The sequence below is a fragment of the Euleptes europaea genome, chromosome 13 (genome assembly GCF_029931775.1).
Source record: "Euleptes europaea isolate rEulEur1 chromosome 13, rEulEur1.hap1, whole genome shotgun sequence".
Classification (NCBI taxonomy): Eukaryota; Metazoa; Chordata; class Lepidosauria; order Squamata; family Sphaerodactylidae; genus Euleptes; species Euleptes europaea.
Window position 1 is genome coordinate 61,411,567 of NC_079324.1, and position 25,415 is coordinate 61,436,981.

At 43.4% G+C, this 25,415-nt stretch overlaps 1 protein-coding gene across 1 annotated transcript; it reads left to right on the forward strand.

Moving 5' to 3' along the window:
* The first annotated feature begins 507 nt into the window (after nucleotides 1–507).
* Nucleotides 508–24,242, forward strand: BCL7A (BAF chromatin remodeling complex subunit BCL7A). The gene is made up of 6 exons (XM_056859472.1): nucleotides 508–606; nucleotides 12,273–12,354; nucleotides 15,053–15,149; nucleotides 20,625–20,792; nucleotides 22,449–22,570; nucleotides 23,536–24,242. The coding sequence occupies exons 1-6, from the start codon at nucleotides 515–517 to the stop codon at nucleotides 23,608–23,610; spliced, it is 636 nt and encodes a 211-aa protein (XP_056715450.1). The 5' UTR covers nucleotides 508–514; the 3' UTR covers nucleotides 23,611–24,242.
* The last annotated feature ends 1,173 nt before the right edge of the window (nucleotides 24,243–25,415 follow it).

A 25,415-nucleotide genomic window follows, 5' to 3' on the forward strand; every position in this document is an offset into this window, starting at 1 on the left:
AGCAAGCGCGCGCGCAGGAGGGCCGCGCCCCGAATTCCTCCCACGGCGCCAAACCCCGCCCACCGCGCTCCTCCTCACAGCCCTCCTCCCCTCGGCCCAGGCGCGGCGCGGCGCGGCCCCGCCCACCCGCCTCCCTTCCCAGGCCCCGCCCCTTTCTCTCCGGCTTCTCGCCCCCGCCCACGGGAAGGCCGGAGGAAGGAGAAAGGGAGCGCGAGGCGGGGAGTGCGCGTGCGCGGGGCGGCGCATGCGCACCGCGCGGTCCTGGCGGGGGCCGGCGCTCGAGTCCCAGCCAGTGGCGCCCTCCGCCTCCGCCGCTCCTTCCCGGGCGGGCTGAGGCGACGAGCCGGGCTTCATTGTGCGCGCGGGGGCGCCGCGAGCCCAGCGAGGCCGGACCTGCCTCCTCGCCCCAACCTCCCTCCCTTCCTTCCCCGGCCGGCCGGGCCGGGCCGAGCGCCGCCGCCCCCCCCACCCCCCCACCCCCTTCCCCCACCGCGCTCCCCTCAGCCGCCACAGCATGTCGGGCCGGTCGGTGCGGGCCGAGACCCGCAGCCGCGCCAAGGATGATATCAAGCGAGTGATGGCGGCCATCGAGAAAGTGCGCAAATGGTGAGGTGCTGGAGGAGGAGGAAGAGAGGGCAGGGCAGGGCAGGGCAGGGCAGGGGGGGGGCTCTCGCGCGCGCCCCCCCCCCGCGGCACACTCAGGAGCCCCCTGAGGGGGGTGCCCCATACACAGGTTCTCCCCTTGGGGGGGTCTCCACCCCCCCCACCCGTCCTTGGCATGTACCCCAGTCCCCACCCCCGACCCTTTATTCTTATTGGCCCCTCATATAAGTTCCCCTTCCCCCATGGCTCGGGGCTTGCCCCTTGTTGGGCTCCTCCAGCCTCTCGCCCATGTGCTTTGAGCCTCTCCAGTCCCTTGAGAGTTTCTCCCCCCCCCAATTCCTTGCAAATCCCCCTTTAGAGTTTTTCCTCCCCCCCCCCAAAAAAAAAGCTCTTTCGAGGAGCTTCTCCTCTCTTTGTCTCCCCATTCCTGGTCTACACCTCTGGTCTTTTTTCCTCTCTCAGTTCCTTTGTACTTTTCATTTGGTCCTCTGTCAGAGCCTGTCTTTGCCCCCCCTTCCCATTTGGCTAGAGACTCCCCCCCCCCCAGCCCCCTCTCTACTCGGTGGTTACATAGTCTGGCATCCTTGTTAAATTTCCCTCCGGTGTGTCAGTTCCTCTTGCTGCTTCTCTCCCACCCCCCATTTGCCAAACACCACCCTGGTTTCTTGTTTCAGGTGTCTTCTCTGGTTTCCCCATTCATTCTCCATCTCAGCAGGCTTTGTTACAGGTGCCTCTTCTTCTGTCCCTCCCTGTTTTTGCCCAGGGTCAAGGTGGTCTTTCTTCTCTCATGGTCAGCTCAACCTCACGTACTGGTTTTAGGTGCTGCGGTCCTTTGTTATCTGTTCTTGCTCCGGTCCATAACCGCTAGATTGCCTCATCTCGCTAACTGACCACTCCGCATCCTGGTCTCACCCTGCTACTTGAGGTTCAGGACTGGAGCCGAGACCTTGTGAGTGGTGGCCCCTCCAGCCACAACTCCTCAGTCAGTCTCCCCCACCATTTTGCCCAGATGGCACATGACTTGCCTGCTAGCCTAGTATCTCACAGCCCTTCAACAATACCTCTTTGTTGTGCTGCCTCATTCTCTTGGATGTGTTTTGTCCTTGTTCCGCACTACCCTATAACCTTTTGTTACTGCTTTTCTCCTTGCATATCTTCCTTGTGAACATAACTTCCATTTAGCTTCCCTGCCCCTGGCTAGGATGTTGAGAGGACCCAAGTGCTGTGTACTGTGCTTTATGATGTCTCTGACTCCCAGAATTGTTTCCCCTCATTCAGAATGACTAAATAGGTGTGTGGGTCTAGGGAATGGGGGAGTGTATTATGGTTTTAGATCAGTTGCTGAAGAGCAGTCTTTCTGTTTCCTTGCACGCCATTAGCAAGCGTCAGGGCTTGGGGTAAATGTTTTCTTTCACATCCCAGAAGAAAACCTTAGGATATTTGTCTCTTGAAATGAGGTGCAGTTTTTAAAGTGTGGGTAGACTCATATTTTAATGGGAACCATTGGATTTCTTTTAAAGATTCCTTACTGCAAAATCAGATCCATGCTAGCTGTATTGTTTAATTAAGTTGGTTTAAATTCTGTTGAGCTTGAAAGGATGTAATTGCTACTTGAATTTGTTTGAAATCATAATTAAAGGTTATAACCTTGGTAAAATCATCCCCTTTTGTTAAATCTTTACAACATTTTGGTATTTTGCATTTTTGTGGGGTTTTTTGTCTAGTGTTGTTTATTGTGGAAACCAGTGTGGCATAGTTAACAATGCAGCAAAATGGTTATTGAAGCACAATAGACAATCAGCGTACAGTTTGGTATTTTTGGAAGGATAACATGGTGTGAATGTAATTCAAGAGTGCCTTATTTTGTTTAAACAGCATGATTGAGTCTTGTAATTTTAACCTAAATTTTGTTCAGCAAGCTGGAATTCTCAGGTTTTGTCTTAATTTATAGAATTCAGAAGCTTTATGTTGGATGAAACTAAGGATCTGTTTCTTGTGCAGCAAATGTATTTAGATGTTTGGTAAACAAGCAGAATACAGAAAAAAAATACATGTATCCCTTTCTCCTCCTTCGGAGTGGGTGACTTTAAACTAAAGCTGTGAGGTTTGACAACAGTCCAATTAACTTGCATTGTACAAAGGACAAGAATCTCTGTTCTAATGCAGAAGGGCTTTTAAAATAAAAATCCTCCATTGTGTTGAAAAGTCCAGACACTGACAGCGTTGTAGTTCAAAGTTCCTAGGGATAATGGTTCTACTGTGTGGCTAAGCAAATGCTATTTGCTGGCTGGCTGACCGACTTGCTAGCATCTAGGAGTCAAGCATAATGCTGAGAGATGACCAGTGCTCCTTATCAGTACCATTGTAGCTGCGTGTTTGATGCTCTATTTGCTATTCTTATTGAAGGAAAGCGTGCTCCTTGTTTCCTTTTGTCATGCTTTGGCAGAGGCTTGGGGAAGAAGAGGAAACCTTTTTCTTGCTCAACAAATAAACCAGGCTAAACTTTTTTGCCAAGCGTTTTCTGTTGTCATGGCAACTGTGCACAGGTGATCACAGTGGTTCATTCCTCCAAGAGGAGAGTGATGGGGGATTCCGCTGGAATTTTGTAGACTTCAATCCTGACGCAATGAGCAGCTCTTAAAGGGCAACCTTCCACTTAATGCAAATACTCTGTCCGATCTTTGAAAGGATTGTCTGTGACACTAATTCATTCTTCAGTTTAACCTATACAAAGAGGGATAATTAGAATAAGAAAATTAAAGAAAATACATTTAATAAGTCAACAAATAAAGAAGGAAGCATTTCGTAATGTATGCTAGATTTTTTTGTATTATGATTCAATATTTTTGAGGTTAAAGATGGCTAACATAAAGTTAATGTCTTGCCATATTTCCATGTGTTACATGATTGCTCTGAAGACCGCAAAGACAAAACTTGCTATAGAAGAATTGCTGTTGGCGTAAACACAATGCATGACACACCAGTGGATCCCAATACCTGTTGGGTGAAATCTGGAGAAAGTCAGCTCAGCTATGCTCAAGTCAGAACTGTGAAAATCCAAGCCACTTGGATGCCCAGACAACTAAAATATTTGGTATGGATGCCACTTAAAGCACTTTTCAGCTCTTCTTTTTTTGGGTTTCTTTTGCTGTGCATATTTGAAAAACCGATAGTTCTGTTTGAACACTGGGTTTCTTATGGGTGGAAAACAGAGTATTCTATCTTCTAGGAGGTTGGTTTTCAGTTGTATTTCAATCTTTAGTTGTTTAATGGAGTACAGTTGCTTTTGGTCTACGGTAGCAGCCGTAAACTTTATTTTATTTATACCCGGCCTTTCTCAGTCTAGTCAGGCTCAAGGCAGCTTCCAACAGTCAATACATAAATATGTTGGTTCTCCTAAGTTTCCTGTTGACACCTATGACTTAAAGATGTTTCTGTCATGTCCAATCGATTTCAGTGGGGCTTTGATGTTGCAGCTGAGAGATACACAGACAGATGCTTTCCAGTCTGGAGAACCTCATGTTTAATCCTCTGGTTCTGGATCTTAGAATCACTCTGGGTCAGAATCTGTGATAAAATATTTTTTACAGTTGTAAAGTGCTTGTTGGTCCTGTTTGTACGTAGTCAGTAGCAGCAAAATAATATGGCTACCCACCCAGAATGCTCTTAAAGATGTATTTCGTTTGCTGCAGTATAAAAAGCTTAAACCTCTAATCACCCATTTCTTACCTGGCTGTCTCATAATTCACATAGGGTTTCAATTCTGTGCATGTTTTCTTGGAGGGTGTCCCACAACCCCCCTGGGCTCTACTCCTGATTAAACATGCTTAGGATTGGGTTGCATGTACTTGCTTACTCGACTGAGGCAGCCTTCAGGGTTCAGTAGCTCTGAGGCCTGGACTTCAGAGATCCAAACTGAGGCAATGTTGTGTTATTGTCATAATTCTAAGATGTGGTGGTGCTGGAGGGAGTTAAATTGATTGGGCCTCAGAGGCACTGAATTTGTCAGATGGGTTATAGGCTGCAGTTCGTGGGAAATGTTTAGAGTTGACAGCAGCTGAGTGGTCTAAGGTCTGAGGACCATGGCATTAAACATGATTTTGATCTACTGTTTCTTCCTCGCGCGTCAATGTTAATCATTATTTAGAGAAACCTCTATCCTGTGCCTCAGCCCTAAGGCTTTTGAGCAGCTTACAACATAAGCCAATATAGCAACAGTATTATGCAAGCTAAAACCCATCCCGTGTGAACAAATCAAAATATATATTGCTTAAAATACTCTCTGATATGCAACATTAAAAAGCAAGGTAAAAGCAAATAAGAAAGCAACCCATTAATATCAACCCAGTTCTAAAATACCTTTTATAAATCAGCAGAACCTCAGGAGCAAGGGGAAAAATAAGCAATTGTTAAACCACAAGGCAAGCAACCAAAACAAACTAGACAGCTAATAAACAGCAATTCAACAAAAGGGCTCTCCAAATAAAAACACGTTGGGTTGGCACCAGAGACTCAACAAACCAGTGCCAGACAAGTGACCAAGTGGCAAGCATTTCACATATGAAAAGCTGGAAAAAAACCTTTGCCTTTTTAAATTTTTCCAACAGAAAGTTGGAAATTTGGGTGTGCTAGAGATGGTAAAACTTATGGAAATTTAGCCACGGGGGGTGGGGGGTGGGGACTGGTTCTTTCTCCCTTTTTTCAGGAAAAAAAATTGGGAGCAGAATTGAAATCAATGCAATATTTTCCTATCAAATCTAAACTGCTTTTCATGATTTAACAACATAAAATGTGTAATTTATAGCTTAGTAAGCATGTAAAATTGTCCTATTTGGCATATTTATGGAATTTAAAAGTATAAATATCTTCATGTTTAAGGGAAAAGAATGCAAATATACTCAAGTACTGGACAGAGTACTCACAGGGGTATTGTAAGGATAAAATGGAGTGAGGAAAAGGTTTGAGTATAAATAAAGTAAATAAATATCTTCATGTTCTTTAAGGAAAAATTGCAGATACACCCAAGTACTTGAGAGAATTGCAAACTGCTGCACCCTATACTACTGTAGAACATGTACCTTTAATTTTTGCCATCTGAGAGGTAGGAAAAAATAAAAGTTGAAGGCAAAATGAACTCTGGAGTAAATCAAAGAAAGAATGTTATTTGGACAAACTTTCATAGTCACAATAGGTAGAACTACCAGTATGAGTGTATATTAAGCTAAAATAAAAATGTAGAAAACACTGAACTTCTTAATAATGTATTATCATTAAACACATAACTTATAAATTGTTGTCAAAACTGTTCACATTCAAATAAAATCGTTGTATGTATCTACAGTATAAAAAATTCTTTCTCTTGGAAAAATTGAGTGTTCAGACTTTTTCATGCTGTGCATTTGTAATAAGTGAAATGCTTTGTAAGACAAGGTGGTCCTTTATCCTCCAACTGGTTCAGAATGTGGCAGGTCAATTATTGTTAACAGCTATCCAAAACAAGCATAACTTGCCTATTTTAAAATAGCTGTTTCTGAAATCAATTCAGGGTGCTGGTTATGACCTGTGGAGCTCTTCATGCGTTAGGACTCACACATCTAAAACAGTCTTTTTTTCACATATCCCTGTGTACCATCTATTGGCTGTTCCTTTGTGTAAGGTAGCCAACCTGGCATCAGTTAGAGCCTGCCCTGTGCCTTTTCTTTTATTAGCTCTCCCACCCTGTGGGCTGGGGCCTCCCTTAAGAAGTGAAGGAGGGTGCTGTGTCTCAAAGTTCGTTGGAGGTGTTAGGGCTTTTACCATTGTATAGGCATTTTCGTGCAGGCATTTTCTTAGGGGGGATGTGGGTTATTTGGGGTTCTGTTGCAGGACTTGTTGATTCCCAGGTCCCCCTGGCACCTAGAAACTTCATGAGTTTAATGTAGCGTGTCTCAGCAGCGTGCAGTGGAATTACAAAGGGTTAGATCCAACCCATTTTTCCACTGGTGAAAAAGGGGCAGGGTTTGACCAACAAAAAGGCCGGGTTTGGTGTCACGAGACCTACATGGACCAAAGCCATATTGAATGGGGGCTGTGTCTGGTTCTAACAGAAAGCTTAGCATTTGGCATCAGCGTGACATAAAAAATACATGTGCATGAAGTCCTTGTGATTGCTTGTTTAAACTTAACTTTACACCATTCACTGGTGATGAATGAATTCATTTCTTAATCAGTTGCTTTTTATCCTGGCTCCAATACCTACTTAAGTGGTGCTTTTTAAAACAATAATTAAATTATGAGAAATTGGGGAAGAAGCTAGGTTAGGGTTAGAGGTTAGCTTGTTGTGGTGACAACAACTACGGTTAACCCATATTGATTTATATACTAGAACACTTTTTTGTGCTAATAAAATTACAAACAACTCTGAAGAGGTTAGTATTAGGTTTTGTGGTTGAAATAATTATAAAATCTGGTCATTTAAAAAAACCCTGGCGGCTGAAAAACGAGTCTGTCTCTTAAATTAGGGGGCTGGATTCTAGTCCCAGTAAAAACTTGTCAAGACCTGTTTGATTGTATTTTGTATATTTTAAGTTTTGATTTGTAAGCCACCTTGAGTCACAGGGAACGGGGGTATAAATATTTTCATAAACATTCTGCTCCCAAGATGCATAGACCCTGAGGTGCCGCAATACTCCTTTTTGGTTTTCCTTTGGCCTAGTAAAGGCTAGGCTCATTGTGTTCTGTGGTCAATGACAATGTGTCAGGACCGTTTATATCCTCTGGAAGCCTTTTGTCAAGGTAAGCTTTAAAATGTTCTCCAGCAATGGGCAGAACTCCGTTTTTTTTTTTAAAGTGTTTTTCTTAAATGAGCCTATATGTGCATATTACTCAAAATGGAAAAGTTGCTAAGAATGTTTGGGGAGAAGAAGCTAGCTTGTTTTTTTGCCATCAAGACACAGCTGACTTGTGATTGCGTAGGGTTTTCAAGGCATGAAATGTTCAGTGGTGGTTTGCCATTGCCTGCCTCCAAGTCTGACCTGGGTATTCCTTGGAAGTCTCCCATCCAAATACCTGCCAGGGCCGACCCTGCTTAGCTTCTGAGATATGATGAGATGAGGCTAGCCTGGGGCTATCCAGGTCAATGCAAGAAGCAAGCTATGCCTGTTAAATTCACCACGATACTTTCAAGACAAGCTTAAGTAGAAAATTTGGCTCTTTTAGCTGGACATGAACGGCCTCTTCTAGCCATGGCAGCAATTCATGTCATTGTATAATTTGCCCAAAAGAAATAAAGGATTTGTATCTTGTAATCCTGTATGAGGTTCAGATATGGAGCATGCTACATACATAGAGCTCTTTAGGAGAGAGAAACCTGGTAACCATCTGGGCTTGGTTCAAAGGACACTAGCTCCTCTATATGTGGGCTGCACCATATATGTATTGCTGTACTCCATGGGGTGTGCTTTTGTACAAAATAAGGCAGGTCTGTGGCTGGCATAGATCAGTCTTAAAATAGTGTGTGCTGTTTGCTGAGAAGATGGACATCTTTCCACCTTACCATATGTGATATGTCCTGTATGTAGGTTTAAGATTAGTTTACCAGAATATTTGATCTGCAAAGTCGTTTTAAACGTAGTAGTGCTCTTTGTACCCTAGTCACTGTGGTGTGAATTTATTTATTCATTCATTTATAGTCCAACTTTCTTGCTGAGACTCAAGGCAGGTTACAGCCAGGGTTCCCGCTCTGAGGGGAGGGCTTCTTGAATTATGGGGGATTCCTACCGACTGCTCAGGGAGGCAGGACTTATTTTGTCACTTCCTGTCTCTCGCAGGAGTCTGCTAACCCAGTTTATTTCCTGCCTTGCATAGGGAGAGTAGCTGAGAAGTAGCTCTCCACAGCAGCTACCCTTTTTCTGTCTTGTACTAATTATTACTAATCTCAGCCGGTTATCTGTCGTTGGAAGGAGAGAGAGAGAAAGATCACATTCTTTCACTGCACATGTCTCCTTCTCCTTGTCCTCCCCTTTCCTCCACTATAGCGGAGTTTGAGACTCGGGAGGAGCCCAACGGAGATGGTTTTCTATCTGAGGAGGACGCAGACACGGGCCTAATTTCCTCTCTGCCATGAGGAGACAATATGTCCAGCAACAGATGCATTAGAGGAGAAGGAGACCAAGCATTGGAGATATTTGTGCCAAAACGGAAATGGCAAACCGTGCCGAGTAAAACTGGCACGGAACGGGCCTCCTTGGATCCATCGGCCCTAATGGCTACCAGTTTGGCCCTGAGTGACTATGATAATAGGCCAGGCCCCCAGGAGGACCACCCCTCACCTTGTAGCAGATGGCGGAGATGGAACATCCAGGTGGTAATGTACCCCCTCCTCGGTTGAGGTTGTGGGAGCACAGCCATCTTGCTCAAGAGTATGGAGATAGTCAGAAGAGCCCTTAGGGAAGAGTTACATAATATCCAGAGCCATCCTGCTTCATCCTCTCCCAGGGGCTCATACCACTCCCCCCAATCCCCCCCACAGGTTCCCATCGCAAGATACAGACTTGGGGAGGGAGAGGACGCCCCTTACAAGGGGGATTTCTGTCAGTGGCCCACTGAAGCAGCCAGAAAGGCCTCTTATGCACACAATTGTCCTTCCCCAGGAAAGGTGGGTGCTTCCTCCTTATCAGCTAATGAAAAGGAGCAAGGAGAATTTTTAACCGAGGAAGAACCCATAGAGGCAGAACAACCAACACCCCTGTTTAATGGGGAGGACTATCAGTCCTTATTGGCAAAAACAATCACAGCTCTAGACCTCTTAGAGGATCCTAATTCTGGAGAGGAAATAAAAGGAGAAAATCTCGACCTAAAGGAATGTCCTTCATCTTAGCTTGGGAAATATTTAAACTGAGCTAGCAGACTCCCATGTGGGAGACAGGAAGTGACAAAATAAGTCCTGCCTTCCTGACCAGCTGCTAGGAGTCACCCATAATTCAGGATGCCCTCCATACCTCAGAGCAGAAAGAACCCTCACGGTAAGTATCCAGGGTTCTGTTTCCAACCTCCAGGTGGTCCCTGGAGATCTCCCGCTATTACAGTGGATCTCCATACAACCAAGATCAGCTCTGATGGAGAAAGTGGCTGCTTTGTAGGGTGGACTCTGTATATATTATGCCCTGCTGAGCATTATACCCTGCTGAGGTCCTTCCTCTCCCCAAGCTCCACCCCCAAAATCTCCAGGTATTTCCCAACCCAGAGCTGGCAACCCTAGTTACAACTAAAGAGAATGTAATATGTAAATCACAATACATAGAACCCACAACATTAGGGAACTTCATAAAACCGACAGTACAGCATCATTACAAGATTGGGGAACAATGCAGTGAAACGTCATTTTTCACACCGCTGGGTTAAAGCTGGATGACAAAATTAGAAGAGAGTATTAAAAAGAATAGCATAATCTACCTAACGAACTATTTGAAATCTCACAAACATTAACTACATTGGCGAAGGCTTTCACAGTCAGAGTTCATTGGTTCTTGTAGGTTATCCGGGCTGTGTAACCGTGGTCTTGGTATTTTCTTTCCTGATGTTTCGCCAGCAGCTGTGGCAGGCATCTTCAGAGGAGTAACACTGAAGGACAGTGTCTCTCAGTGTCAAGTGTGTAGTATATATCGTACTATATATTACTCTTCCTACACACTTGACACTGAGAGACACTGTCCTTCAGTGTTACTCCTCTGAAGATGCCTGCCACAGCTGCTGGTGAAACGTCAGTAAAGAAAATAAACCACGATTACACAGCCCGGATAACCTACAAGGACCAATTAACTACATTCATTGTAACTCTATTCACCTTTTGCAAGTGCGCTCCTGAACAGCTCTGCCTTACATCCTGCAGACCAACAGGAGTGTGGGAACCTTCTTGACCGCATAAAAATTATTTTGGCTTCTTTTAGAGGTAGATGGTACAGATACACTGGTTTGTGCCTGTTCTATTTTAATCCCTGTTCTCAGATATCATTTGCACTTCGCGAGCTTGTTGGAATCCCCTAAAGATGACCAAATGGGCTAATGCTTTATGCACAAAAAAAGAAAGCCTTCGTGCCACCAAGTGTTCTTAACAACTGCTAGCAGATTTGGGAGGACGTGGGAAGCTTTGTCGGAGGCTTCCTTTGAGGGTTCAGTTGCTCGGATCACATTCAGCCTTTGTTGGAGTCTAATTGCCGAGAACAGACGTGTCCTTCCCCATGTTGCTGCTGATTCTGCTAATCTGCGAATTGAGGAGAACTTCTGCAAAACTAGTTTCTTCAGCCTCCAGTCAAACATCTGCTTCAGACGTGGAGGTTTTTTTGTGCTGTCTTTATGTGGCCTGATAGTGTTGATTGTGTGAAGCTTGAACAAGGTTTCCCCTTTTGAGACATGGGTTTGGGTGTGTCAATTGAAAGCTGAGTGGAGGAGATAGGTGTTTTGTATTGTATCGTGGAGACTTCTGTTCACTTGATGGAGCCCCCTCTGTAATTTGGCATTTTAGGCTCTAAAATTGTCTTTTATGTTTGTAGTTTAAATGAATAGGTTGGAATTGGGTTTATTTGAACACCAGAGTAGATGCCATTTGAGTGTTCTGTTCTTGGCGTTCTTTGTATGGGTGCACTATAATATACCAATACAAGAGGGGAGATTGGCACAGACTTCTGGAGGGGATCTCATTTCCCCTCCCCTACTATTTCTTCCCTCCCTTTCCTGAAACTAGTTCCTCTCATTCGGACACAGAGGCTGAGGCCTTCCCCTTATGTTGCCTCCTGGCGCTGGTATTCAGAGTTTGACTGCCTCTGAACATGGAGGTTCCCTTTAGTCAACCTGATCTTTTAGGTTCAGGCTGTGAAGGCCCAAGCAGTTTAATTGCGTAATATTCTTAAAATAAGATATTCTTTCCTTTCCTTGGGCGTTAGCTTTTGTTGGGAGGGGGGGGAAATACTTTATCCCATTTTCAGGATCCCCCCTCCCCGAATTCATGAACCAGAGGCCTTATTTTTGGACGTTGTCGCAATTCTTAATCTCCTTTTGTTAGGCCTTTAAACTCAGCCGTCATTTCCAATATTTTATTTTGCAGTGTGAAGCTTCTTTTTGCAGGCACGCATTCCGGGCACCATGCCTTCTCAGATACCTATTCTAATGTAAGGGTGGTTTGGCTGCCTGGGCTTTTGCATGGAGTCTTGAGTGCTGGAAGACGGGGGCGCACGTGTTGTCCTGTAGTATTCCTGTCTCTGGAAATCTGGGTTGCACAGATTGTACTCACACCTCCTCTGTTGAACGCAGATAGCTCTTAGTTGTAAACCTCTTTTTGTGAGCCCCAAGTACAATTGTCAAGTGTCTTTGCCAAAAGAGAAATCATGTACTGTTGTGAAACATTAAACGTTGTTGAACAAATACTTGTATTTGCTTGTGCATATTGTGGAATATAGAATTCTGTCCATCCAGGAACTGTGAAGATGCCTGCTGGTTGCTGAGATAATGGGTCTTTATTATAAACGTAGATAATTATATATGTCTCAGTACTGAGTGGCTGGTCTCCGCATAGTTCTAAGTTCGGTCGAGAATATCCTACCAGTTAAAAAAACTTGTTGAGATCCTTCTGTGACATGCATTACTAGGTCATTTCACTTTTCAGTGTGTTTTGAATGAATATTTCTGCTTTGTAGGGAAAAGAAATGGGTAACGGTTGGAGACACCTCCCTGAGGATTTACAAATGGGTACCAGTAACGGAGCCAAAAGGAGATGATGTAAGTGTTTCAGGGTATTTCTTTAATATCTGGTGAAACTGCATGGCAATCTTCAGAAAAACGCAAGTTGTTTTGTGTTGCGGTTGTAGACAAAAGCTAGGAAAGGGGTCTGAGACTGAAGGAGTTATTGGTAGAAAACACAGTTTGGCACAGTCTTCCAAATTTCAAATCCTTCTATTGGAAAAAAATCACACACAATATTACTTAGTATTGGCAATCAATTAGGATGCTTGTGATGAAAATGAGGCTGCGTTTATAGCTTCCTTGTTTAATGTATAAAAAAGTTGAGTCCTTTTCCAGAGCCAGTACCTAGTATGCAGTTTGAAAATTAACAGTATGTTAGCTAAATGGAAAATTGATTTTTATGGTGGGGAGGGAAGTCTTTCTGAAAGACCCTGTTCCTTTTTCAGACAGAAGTGTTGGTGCTATTTTTGGTCCATGCTGAAACCAGCTGGAGATTGTGACAATGAAGATTGCGTCATATAGTCATCTTTATGGCCACCTGTCTTTACAGTTTATTTCTTTAAACATTTATATCCTGCCTTTCTGCTTGGTTCAAAGCGGCTTACAATCATAGTTAAAGCATCCTCAGCTAAAACCAAAGATAAAATGAGTCCCAAATCTCTCCCCACTTAAAAGATTCCTGCTGTTCAAACCCCCTTAAAAGCCCTGGCAAACAGATAAGCCTTGTGGCACCTCCAAGGTGGGGGCCCCTCTCACCTCTTCAGAGAGCCCATTCCACAGAGCCGGAGCTATGATGGAAAAGGCCCAGTGCCCTGTCCATGCCAGATAGGAAGGCATAGTTATTGTATGCCTGTGTTTGCGCAGTTTTAATGTTTTTCACCTGTTTTAATCGGCTGACACACACGCTGGTTGACCGAGAAAATCCCCAATACTTGTCAATGCCCGCTGCATCCTGAGGCTGTCATGTGGCCATCTGCTCCCGATTTCCAGAGCGTTGCCTGACCGGAGTGCTCTAATTTCCGAGCCAGGTCCCCTCCCCCCCCCAGCATCTGTTTCTTCATTCTCTCAGCAGGCACTGGGTATGCCAAGCGTGGTGCAGCTGGCACTTTCTCCTTGGAGACCAATTACGTCGCCTCCTAATTGAAAATGCCGCATCTTTTTTCCTGCATGGGCTTTTGATGCAATAGATGCTCTTGCCCTTCCCTTTGCCTTCTGTAATGACTGTAGCACTTTGGGGGAGTGCTCCATATGACATTCAGCAAGTGTTGCTGCTCCATATTGATCTGACGTGCAAATACTTGATTTATTTGAAAGCAAAGTGCTTCAATTATGCAACGCCTTCCTTTTTTAAAAATAGCCTGCTAAGTGAAATCCATTGAAGCAAAGGCTGTAATTTTATAATCTCTTGACATAGAATGCATGACCCTAGTATCCAACACACAGTCTGCTTTCCATGTAAAGAAGAAGCTGTAGGATAAATGCTCATCTTCTGAGGCCAATCGTTATAAATGCTGTACAGTACGTATGACGGGCTTGGGAACAGGAACTAACTAGTAGGTTGCCGTGGACGTTGAGGCCAAACGTTTGACTCCTGATGATGCTATCCTGGTGGTTCTTGAGCTCACCTGGCTGATCTTTTGTTCTTGTCTGATGCCAGTGTGATGTGGTGGATAGAGAGCGGAATTTAGATGGAGTAGTCCCTGGTATAAAATTCTGCTCAGCTGCTAAGTTCCTTGGGTCACTTTGGTCCGGCTCCTAATTTTTCAGATTTATTTCCAACATGTGGTTGTGAAGTTACTGGGGCTGTGCTCATCAGAGGCAGAACGAGATAAAAACGTAAATAGTAATATCCCCTCTGAGTATGTGAGCTCTGTAATTTGCTTAATTCCAGCTATGAATATCAGCATGAACAACAGGCAAGTGCTTGTTTACCCATCAGCTATGAACTTATATCCCATTTTGTGTGAAAACACTGTTCTGCTGAGTAGAACTATAGAGTTGGAAAGTGTCATATAGGCCATCTAGTCCAACACCCTGCTCAGTGCAGGATCAGCCTAGAGCAGGGGTGTCAAACATAAGGCCTGAAGGCCAGATCCGGCCCCTTAAGAGCTCTTATCCGGCCTGCAAGCCAGGAGAGGCAGCCACCCCCACACTCTCAATCTGGGCTGGTGAGGCATGGTCTGGCCTGACCACGTGATATTTATGTCATATCCGGCCCTCCTAACATTTGAGTTCGACACTCTTGGTCTAGACACCTCCTTCCTCCTCTGATACTGATTTTAAATCACCGTATGAATTTCCTTGACTTAAACGCCCAGTCTTCTTTGAGCCAGTTGGAGGATCTGTATACAGCAGGACATAGAGAGGAATTCTTTTTCTGGTGTCACTGCCTTCCTGACTCAAGGAATCTGCAGCTCAAAAACGTGCTGCCCTGTTCAACTGGTATGATTAGTCACAGTGATTTGGATCTGTTCTTTTTTGGTTACAGTGATGGATATTGGTATCATTCACGTGTTTTTGATTGTGCTGTTGTAGCCTTATTACAGGAGAGCTACTCAAGACGATATAATGATAAGAAGACTCCCCTCTAGTGATGTCACGCTTCACCAGAAAATAAAAATTTAAAAACAGTTTTCTGAGAATTGAGCCTCAGTTGAGGGGCAGAAGCACCAAATCCTGGCCATTAGTCAAGGTTGTATGAGGTCATGGTCTTAAATCTCTCTTCCTATTCCAGAAAACCAAGAATAAGAAAAAGGGCAAAGATGAAAAGTGTGGTTCTGAGGTCACGACTCCAGAGAACAGCTCCTCTCCTGGCATGATGGATATGCATGGTGAGTGTGGGGCAGGAATACTCTGCCACTAATAGTGGCAATGGTTGAGAGAGGAAGGAGTCCCCAGATATGTGAATTTGATTTCCAAATTGATTGATAATGTGACTTGCATTCCTGGTTGGGTCCCTCAGCTAAAGTAAGAAACAAAAATTAGCACTGAGAAAACAGTGGCTCCCCAGGGTCAGGCAGTTCTATCTCACTTTCAGAAGTCTTTGAGCAATCTGACAGACTAAGGGGAGGGGCTGTGGCTCAGTGGGAGAGCACCTGCTTTGCATGCAGAGGTTCCCATGTTTAATTCCCAGCATCTCTGGTCAGATGGATCATGTAGTAGGTGTTGTAAAAGACTTTTTCCTGATGCCCTGGAAAGCAGCTGCCAATCAGAGTGGACAATACCAAGAGTGATAGAGCCGTGGTCATAGTATAATAGAACAACAAAAAAGGGAAAAAAACTCAACCAAATATGTAGACAGAGCTTCAAAAATTGAGCTACAAACTATACAGTATAACAAAATAATTGCATTTATTGCAAAGTGTACACAGTAAAATTGTTAAAAACACAGGGCCTGGAATACAGGCTACATATAAAAATCAGTTATAAAATGGCCAATGCTTGACCAGATGCGTTTCGGCCTGAGTAGGCCTTCCTCAGTGGTCATAAATACATAAAATTATAAAAGTCACACCCAGAAATAAACCGTATGAAATATTTTTATCTGAATATAGTATAAGGCAGGTTCATGTGAACATTGAATAGCAACCACAGCTTTTAAAGCGGAAGACTTCAGTGGGACCATTTGAGGGAGAGCACTTTGTGGGCTGCAGCTTTGTGCAGTTGGGGTACAGGTGGAAATGATGGTGGGTGAATATTGTTTGGTGCTGAAAATGAGGAAACAATGTTGTGGTTGCGATTTTGTATAATAAGAAAGTCAGAATGGCTGTAGATCTTGACATTACTGCAAAAGGTGTATGGAGACTTAGATCATGTTTTGCAAAGCTTTTTCGGTGCCAGTATCCTGAGTTCATGTGCCCCTTAGGCAGCAGAATACTTGCATCTTAAAATCTCTCTAGTGCAGAACTTGGTCAACTTCGCATTCAAGACCACCCAAGAAGGGGGTTATACAACCTCCAATGGCAACTTCTGTTGCTAGACTGCAATTGTTGGGAGCCTTTTTCTAATGATTCCCTTAAATCTGACTCCCTGTGTTTTTAAGCTACTGGAACCTGAAATGCCAACAAGCACACCGCAATGATGCTATAAGAAATGGAAACCTCCGATATTTCCTGTCTCCCGCTCTAGTTCACAATGATTTCATTAACTTAATGGTGATAGTGCAGATTCTCCTTTGTTGTCAGAGTAGATTTCCAGGACATGGGGATTTCTCCCCTCCCCTGTTATACATCTCTGTAAAGTCTCCAGCCTGATGAAAGTGAATTGGGGAAATTAAGGTTTTCTCTCCAGAAGCATGTGCTTGACAGATTAACACTTGGAGTGAGTCATTAAATGTTACCATGGCTACCATCAGTGGAATCTGTAATTTTCCAATTCTGGATGTCTCGGTGAGAGGCAAAGTAGGTAAGGCGATAGCTTTTATTAACGAACATCTATATGCAAGGGTGTGAAACTCTGGAAGCGTTTTTTGGGCAGTGGGTCAAGGTCACTTTGTTTGGACTGATCTCCCCTTTCGTCTGCCTGAATGAATTTCAGCCACCTTAAAAAGATAAAGGTAAAGGTCCCCTGTGCAAGCACCGGGTCATTCTTGACCCATGGGGTGATGTCACATCCCGACATTTTCTAGGCAGACTTTGTTTACGGGGTGGTTTGCCAGTGCCTTCCCCAGTCATCTTCCCTTTACCCCCAGCAAGCTGGGTACTCATTTTACCGACCTCTGAAGGATAGAAGGCTGAGTCATCCTTGAGCCGGCTACCTGAAACCAACTTCCATTGGGAGGTCGTGAGCAGAGCTTTGGACTGCAGTACTGCAGCTTACCACTCTGCTCCACGGGGCTTTACAAAGGTGTAAAGGTGTAAACTTCTGTGTTCAGAAGAAGATAAAGTAGTATGCTTTTTAGTCTTTGATGCAGAGTACCTATTCTTTGTATGTGGAGATCATGTTCAATCTCATGAATATGAAAACTTCCAGGTAGTTGAATTTTTGCATTGGAACCCAAGAGACCTACATCCAGAAATGGGTCAACAGAACCAGGGCAGAATTGATAGCTGATCCTTCACACTGTAAACCAGTTCAGCCTTCTGGGTTGGCTCTTAATCTATAAATTCTTGGTGCAACTGTGTAATCTGTGTAATGCCAACCCACATCGTTCTATACCAGGTATTAATTTTGGCCAAATGGTTGGTTAGCAGTGAGTTCAGCTTGAAATATCATTACTCTTGGTGTCTTCACTTGCTGCCAGTTTAGCTGCCAGTATAGATAATGCTAAATGGAGTTGGGCCTAAGCCGGCCTCCTTTCTAAGACTGACAACCGGATTTCTCCAATCCCATACAAATGCAGCAACTATCGGACCATCGCATTAATTTCTCATGCAAGTAAAGTGATGCTCAAAATCTTACAGCAAAGGCTGTTACCATATATGGAACGAGAAATGCCTGATGTTCAAGCTGGTTTCAGAAAAGGAAGAGGCACTAGAGATCATATTGCAAATATACGCTGGTTACTGGAGCATACGAGAGAATTTCAGAAGAAAATCAGCTTGTGTTTCATAGATTACAGCAAAGCTTTTGACTGTGTAGATCATGAAAAGCTATGGCTGGTGTTAAAGGAAATGGGTGTGCCACTACATCTGATCGTTTTGATGCACAACCTGTACTCTGGACAAGAGGCCACAGTTAGAACAGAATATGGAGAAACGGAATGGTTTCCAATTGGCAAAGGTGTCAGACAAGGATGTATTTTGTCTCCCTATCTCTTCAATCTATATGCAGAACATATAATTAGGAAAGCTGGATTAGATTTAGATGAAGGTGGAGTGAAAATTGGAGGGAGGAACATTAATAATTTGAGATATGCTGATGACACTACATTATTGGCAGAAAATAGTGAAGTTTTGAAATGACTACTGCTGAAAGTTAAAAGAGAAAGTGCCAAAGCAGGACTGCAGCTGAACATCAAGACGACAAAAGTAATGACTACAGGAGAATTACACAACTTTAAGGTTGACAATGAGGAAATTGAAATTGTTGGAAAACTTTCTATTCCTTGGCTCCACCATCAACCAAAAGGGAGACTGCAGCCAAGAAATCAGAAAGAGATTGAGACTGGGAAGGGCAGCCATGAAGGAGCTAGAAAAGATTTTGAAGTGTAAGGATGTGTCACTGGCCACCAAGACTAGATTAATTCATGCCATCGTATTCCCTATTACTATGTATGGGTGTGAAAGCTGGACAGTGAAGAAAGCTGATAGGAAGAAAATAGATTCCTTTGAAATGTGGTGTTGGAGGAGAGTGTTACGGATTCCATGGACTGCCAAAAAAACAAATCAATGGGTTATAGATCAAATCAAGCCTGAACTGACCCTAGAAGCTAAAATGACTAAACTGAGGCTGTCGTATTTTGGTCACGTCATGAGACGACAAGAGTCACTGGAAAAGACAGTCATGCTAGGAAAAGTTGAGGGCAGCAGGAAAAGAGGAAGACCCAACAAGAGATCGATTGACTCAATAAAGGAACCCACAGCCTTCAATTTGCAAGATCTGAGCAAGGCTGTCAAAGATAGGACATGTTGGAGGACTTTCATTCATAGGGTCGCCATGAGTCGGAAGCAACTCGACGGCACTTCACTCACACACACACACACACACACACACACACACACACACTCCCATCTCTGATGTCAGAGGGTACTTTTACCAATCGGAGCCATATTCCACCTCCATCAAGCACCTGGAAATGACTGAACTTTCATGACAATTACCTGGTCTGGTTAAACCGGCTCAGTCCCAAAAAGTCTGCCAGGATGGTCCAATGTGGAATGGACCTGAATATCTGTATTGTAATGTAATCAAGGGTCCCAGATGCTCTAGGTTTGATTTCTGATCCTTAGCAAGTTTTAGGATCTCTGTCACCCTTCTCATTGTTTCGGGGCATAATTCAGAGTGCTGCTTCTTACCTTAGAGGCCTTAATCAGCTTGGGACAAGAATACTTGAAGGATCCCATATTGCCCAGCCAGCCAGTTAAGATGTCTTGTCAAGCCCTGTTCTGTGCCACTGCCTACAGAGGTCAGGCAAGTGGTGACCAAAGACAGGGCTTTTTCAGTGGAGGCACCTTACTCTTTTAATGTCTTCCCCCTTGAGGCTCACCTGGTGCCTGCCTACCTTTCCTTTTGGTGCCTGGCCAAAAATTTCTTGTTACCCATGCTTTTAGCTGAGGGGTTCCAGATTTTCTTTGCTGTTTTATGAACATCATGCTAGGCTGCTCCGTGTTCTGTCTGTCAGTCTCCAACCAAGGCCAGGCTCAGCCCCTTCCTGGACTCCTGAGGACTTTTGTCCTCAGAAGTCAGGAACGCGCTGTCAGAGCAGTTCTATATAATAAAATAGGGGAGGGGAGGTATGGAGGCTAGGGATAGATGACAACCTGTGGCTGCCCACAACCATAGGCCCGGTGGAGTAACTCCGTCTTGCAGGCGCTGTGGAAATCTAATAAATCTAATAATAATACTGTTTCTAATTGACTTCTTTTTAAATGGCTTGTTGGTTTGTACTGTTAGTTTTGAGCCACCTTGAGCAGGTTTCTGGGGAGGTGTACTCACCTATACATTCCTTTTAACATTAGAGTTGATCTCTTGCCCCATTATTCCAGATGCCTTCTGCCTCACCAGGGCTGTTCCCACTATTAGAGTTTGGGAGAGGATCAGTGGGGAAAGTAAGGAGGGTTCCCTCAACCTCTGTGTCTCTTTTGATGAAATTAGATGCACTCTTTGTGAACGGGCTAGACACTTGAATACAAACATGGAAGACAGTATCACATGGAAGTCAGCCTCATATCTAATTCAGGTCTTATGTATTTAAGTGCAGCAAAAAATAATTATTATAATACTAGAAGGAGAGTCAGTGTGGTGTGGTAGTTAGAGTATCATACTAGGATCAGAGAGACCCAGGTTCGAATCCCCACTCGGCTACGGAAGCTTGCTGGGTGACCTTGGGCCAATCACACACTCTCAGCCTAACCTAGCTCACAGGATTGTTGTGAGGATAAAAAGGAGGAGAGTAGAAGCCACTTTGGGTCCCCAGCAGGAAGAAAGGCAGGGTATAAATGAAACAAATGAATAAGTAAGTAAATAATTTTTATGTAGTTTTGGCCTGGCTCACATCTCAGGCACATAGAACACCTGAGGATTTGAGAAGGAAGTTTGAACATGCTATGAATGCAAGAGAATTCTATACATGATACCCACAATCCCTACCCAAAAAAAGTTTTGGAATGTTCAGTTTTTTCACCAAGCCATTCTGTTGTTTGTAGATGATAACAGCAACCAGAGTTCGATAGCTGATGCTTCTCCGATAAAACAAGAGAACAGCAGCAATTCGAGTCCCACGCCAGAGCAGAATTCAACGGGACAGGCAGATGGTCCTGAAACGAAGTCTGATGATGCGCAAACAGATGCGAAAGAGGAACCTGGTTCAGAAGGTAATTGATATATTGCTGCCTTGCTTTGTCTTTTCAGGGCTAGCGGACCTCCACATTTCTTGGATGCGAGCGGTTAGCAGTCGTCCATTTCTTTATATGCAACAGATCAAACAAAATACCTCCTTGGAGCAAAGGAACCTATTTTTAAAGTCCGGTTCCGCTTTTCTTCTGCTTTGGATGCCAAACTTCCAATTTCCCTTTTATTTCTAGTTAGCTTTTGCTTTTACTATGACTTTGTGAATAGTTATTGTCAAAGGTGAATTTTTGCTGAGCTGGTTAGGTCACAGCACAAAGCACAGTTCCTTGGCCTGGGAAGTGTGCAAACTTTCCCAACCTTTTCTTATTGAGACACCTCTGCTCAGCCTTGAGTGGCTACGATCTGAGGTGCTGGGTTTGAGCTCCTCTGGTTTATCCAGGTTGCTTAATTAGCTCCTTTGTAATCAAGCAGATCAAAAGATAGTTTGCTATCCTGAGGCTGCTCCAGTGGCTCCTGGCTTTAAGGTTAGATTGAGCTCTAAGGGCACTATTGGAAGCTCCTCTTACACATGTTCACTTTTAGGATGCATTTTCAAAGATAGTCTGAAGGAATGTAAAATCTAATGCTTTAGTTTTCTTGGCTTTACACTCATGAGTGAAAAGAGAATGTATGTGGAATACAGACCCTATGGCCAGGGAGAGGCCTTAACCTTGCTTTCTCAGATCATAAAAAGATAATTGGGGTTTCAGTACAGAAATCTGTGTGTGTGTGTAAAGTGCCTTCTTATGGCACTTTAAAGTGCCGACTTATGGTGACCCCTTTTTGGGGTGGTTTCATGGCAAGTGACTAACAGAGGTGGTTTGCCAGTGCCTTCCTCTGCACAGCAACCCTGGTTTTCCTTGGTGGTCTCCCATCCAAATACTAACCAGGGCTGACCCTGCTTAGCTTCTGAGATCTGATGAGATCAGGCTAGCCTGGGCCATCCAGGTCACGTTGCTTTCTCAGATCATAAAAAGATAATTGGGGTTTCAGTACAGAAATCCGTATAAGGCCCCCTTTAGCTTCTGCCTAGCCACTTCCAGGTTTTCATCTCGTCTTTACTGCATTTCAGACTGTAGATTTAGAGTCCTATATTTGGAATTAAGCAATTGTAAACCGAGATTGGATTTTTGAATGGATCCGCTTAACGAGAATGTATTTGGTGAAGTTGTATGAATGACACATTCTTATGAAGGTCTGTCCTGTGTGAAATACCATTGTAATTATTCCAGAAGCCATTCCATAGATCCCAGAACAAACTAGCCATTTGTGTGAATTCAAATTCATGTTTTTCAGACTTATAATTAATTGTGGTGGTGGGGGGTCATTGCTCTCTTGCATTCCTTCTCTCCCATAAGTTGTCTGTAGGCTGCCCGCTCTGCATAAACGTTACCCAAATGCTTGCAGAGGATTGGTAACACCCCCCTCCGGCATATCCACGTTGCCATGCCTCCCTCTAGTGGCTGGCACAACAGGCTGTCCAGCTTCCAGCCTGTTTCTAACTTACTGAGGCCCCAGTGCCAGATATCCCTCTTGCTGAATGTTTCAGGTTCTCTTCTATCTAAGATTCTTGTGCAGTTATCGTTGGATAAAAAGCATTGTGGTTGCATTCCCTGCAATTTTGCTGTAAACTTTTTCAGATGCATCCGATGAACAAAATTCACAATCTTCATTGGAGAATTCCATGAATAGTTCAGAGAAAGTCGAAACTCAGCCGCTGACAGAAAATGACACTGCCACAGAGGCATCTAAAAACTCTCAGGTAATTTAGAAATATTGCTATACGGACCTCTTAATGGTAATGTCAAACAAAAACGAGGAAGGGGCATTGTCAGAAATCAGAATCTAAGTTTACCAACTTCCAGCCAAGCCCTTGGTGTTAAATTTTCTCACCTTTGCTGTTTGTATTGACATTTCTTTCTGTCTTGGCATTGACAGTCAGCCACTGAACTTTTTGACTTATCTGTACAGCAAACAGTCCTTTTGTTCATACATGGAAACTTGCATTTTATCTGGCTGTTGTTGTAAAAGCCTAGATGTCCCTTTAATTTGTGCTTGGACTGATGTGCACAGGTGTTAAGAAGTAGGAAAGAAGCAGAGCCAGCGACTGGTAGAGACCGCCACATGACTTGAGTTAGGGGCTTGGGCATTCTTTCCACTTAAAACCCTGGTCACAAGATCGAAAGGTAGTCAATCTCCTGGTTCTTTTCTAGATTAAGGATGGTCATGAGAGCAGAAGCCCTTGTTCCAGGCCTCTTGCCTGTTGGTTCAAAGATATTGCTGCTGTTTCTAGTGGAAACCATATTTGTTCCTCCTGACAAGCATCCTTTGGCAGCAAAGTGAAAGCAAATTGCATAAAGGTCTGACTAGTCTACACATTTCAAAAGATGTCTTCCAGTCGCTTTCTGACACCTGTCTTAATGCGTATAGTGGGGGAAAGGTATTTTGGCTTACCTTTGGTATGTGTGACTTTTGTAGGGGCGTGTGATAAATGCAGCTTTTGCTTGGGGAGCCAATACGTTTCATATCTAGAAATGGTGTTCTCCTTGTGTGAATGGGAGATCTATGAAGGGAAATAAATGATGATTGAAAATAGCAGGAAATAAATGATGATTGAAATAACATTTGCCATCTGGGGATATTTTGTGCCTCTGTACAAATAAGACTTCCTTGTTGTTTTTATTCAGTGGTGATGCTAATTCTCCTTTTTTTGTTCCCTCTGTGAAGGACTCTGAAGGAGTGCCACCTTCTAAAAAGATGAAAGTAGAGGCTCCCTCTCAACAAAATGTGGATGAAATATAGACGCTAGATTTTTTTTCCCCTGGCCAGTTTTTACATAAGGTACATCAGTGGGCTAAATTATAGAACAACCATACTTAAGTATCTTGTCTCAGAGGAAGACAGAACTCCTACAAACTTTTCAAGTTACCAAGCAAAAATCCAAGAAAACCAAGCAAAGGCTTCAGACACTGAACTTTCTTTCCTGTGAAATGAAATGTTGAGAATTTTAAGTTACTGTCTCTGAAATGGTTGGAGTGAACAACTCAGGAGGGGTCTACGCACTGTTTCTAACGTCAGAATTACAATTAAGTTGCTGCTGTATTTTTTCCATTTTTCTATTTAACATTTTAAGATATTTAAGGATGGTACAGGTCAGGTATTATCTATTCATGTGAAGTTCATTGTTCTGGTTTGATGTCTGCTCTTCTTTTTCTTTTTTTTGTGCCTTGTGTTCCAAAACGAGCCAGTGCTAATTTTTTTAACGTGAGTTTTCTCACCCCCCCTACCCCCATCTCTTGCAAAGTGGCCTATGTTTCTACAATGCCATATATGAAGCTTTAGGTGTGTTTCCCCCCCCCCCCTTCAATTTTATACCCTGGTGCTTACTGTTCTAACATGGAGATATTGTGAGAGAAATCAGGAGGCTATTTTCACTGTTGGGAGTCTAGAGACAAAACCATGTGGTTCGCACAGCAAAGGTTTTTTTAAGTACAGCTTTTGAGCTGCTGTAAAATTTCTCCTACACAGTCACTGTGGACACATGTGAGAGCTGTGCATAAATACAGCTTGCGTAGAAGACATTCCTGGTGGTTTCCATCCTCTAGCTGTATTAATAGTCTCTTGAAACAAACCGGTTTATTCAAATGAATGTGTTTTGCTGTTTAAATTAGCACTGATTTGGGTAAGTATTGAAGCAAATTATGAATTTTAAGAGCTAGCTCTTAATAGCGGTTTCTGAACCTCTTAAAGATTCCTCTATAAATACAGGTTTGCACAATATACATAACTGATTTTTTTCCTCTTGAATTGTGTATCTGCTTGAAAAATGTGGGTGACGACTGATTAAATGGCAGTCAGTGTGGACACTAACACCCATGTTTAATTAGATTTTTTTTACGAAAATGTGTTGGCTGATCTATGAAATAGACAAATATATTTTTGAAATTTAAAAACATTGTAATTATGTAGTTTTAATTGATCAGCGCAGTCCATCACTCGGAAGCCACTGTTGAAAAGTCGTCGTGCCCTGGTAGCTCCTGTCCGTAGATGCAGCTTGTGGTTCTGTTTTGTGTTTTTTACAGATTTTCAAGGAAGTAGACACGTGTTTTGATTTCAAAGCTGAATCCTGTACTTAATAAATAAAAAATATATATAAATAGCACTAAAATACCTCAAATTTTTCATTAGTTAGAAACATGTATTGGCATTTACTGACACGCTTAGTGAAACTGGCTTAATTCCTCTGTGACTTTTCCTCAGAAGTATGGTGTCGTTCACAAAGACTTGGTGCTGCTGGATCAACCTTTTTTCCCCAGGAGGGCTTCCTTACTGATGTGTGGACTGAGCCCTACAACTGAGCTCCTAAAATAAATGAAAGTTGCAGAGCAGTGGGTTTTAATGGATGGCACCATCTTCTTGCTATTCTGTAGCTCAACAAAAACAAACAAACCACCCTAGCAGAATCACAGCATTTAGTGGCTTCACTTTGTAAGTAGCAACACTTAATTTGTAGCTCGTTCAGAGTTATAGCTATTGAGATCATCTCTCTACAACAGGCAGTTGAGAAAAAGTGGATAGTTAGATTCCTTTAACCCCTTAGCGTCAGC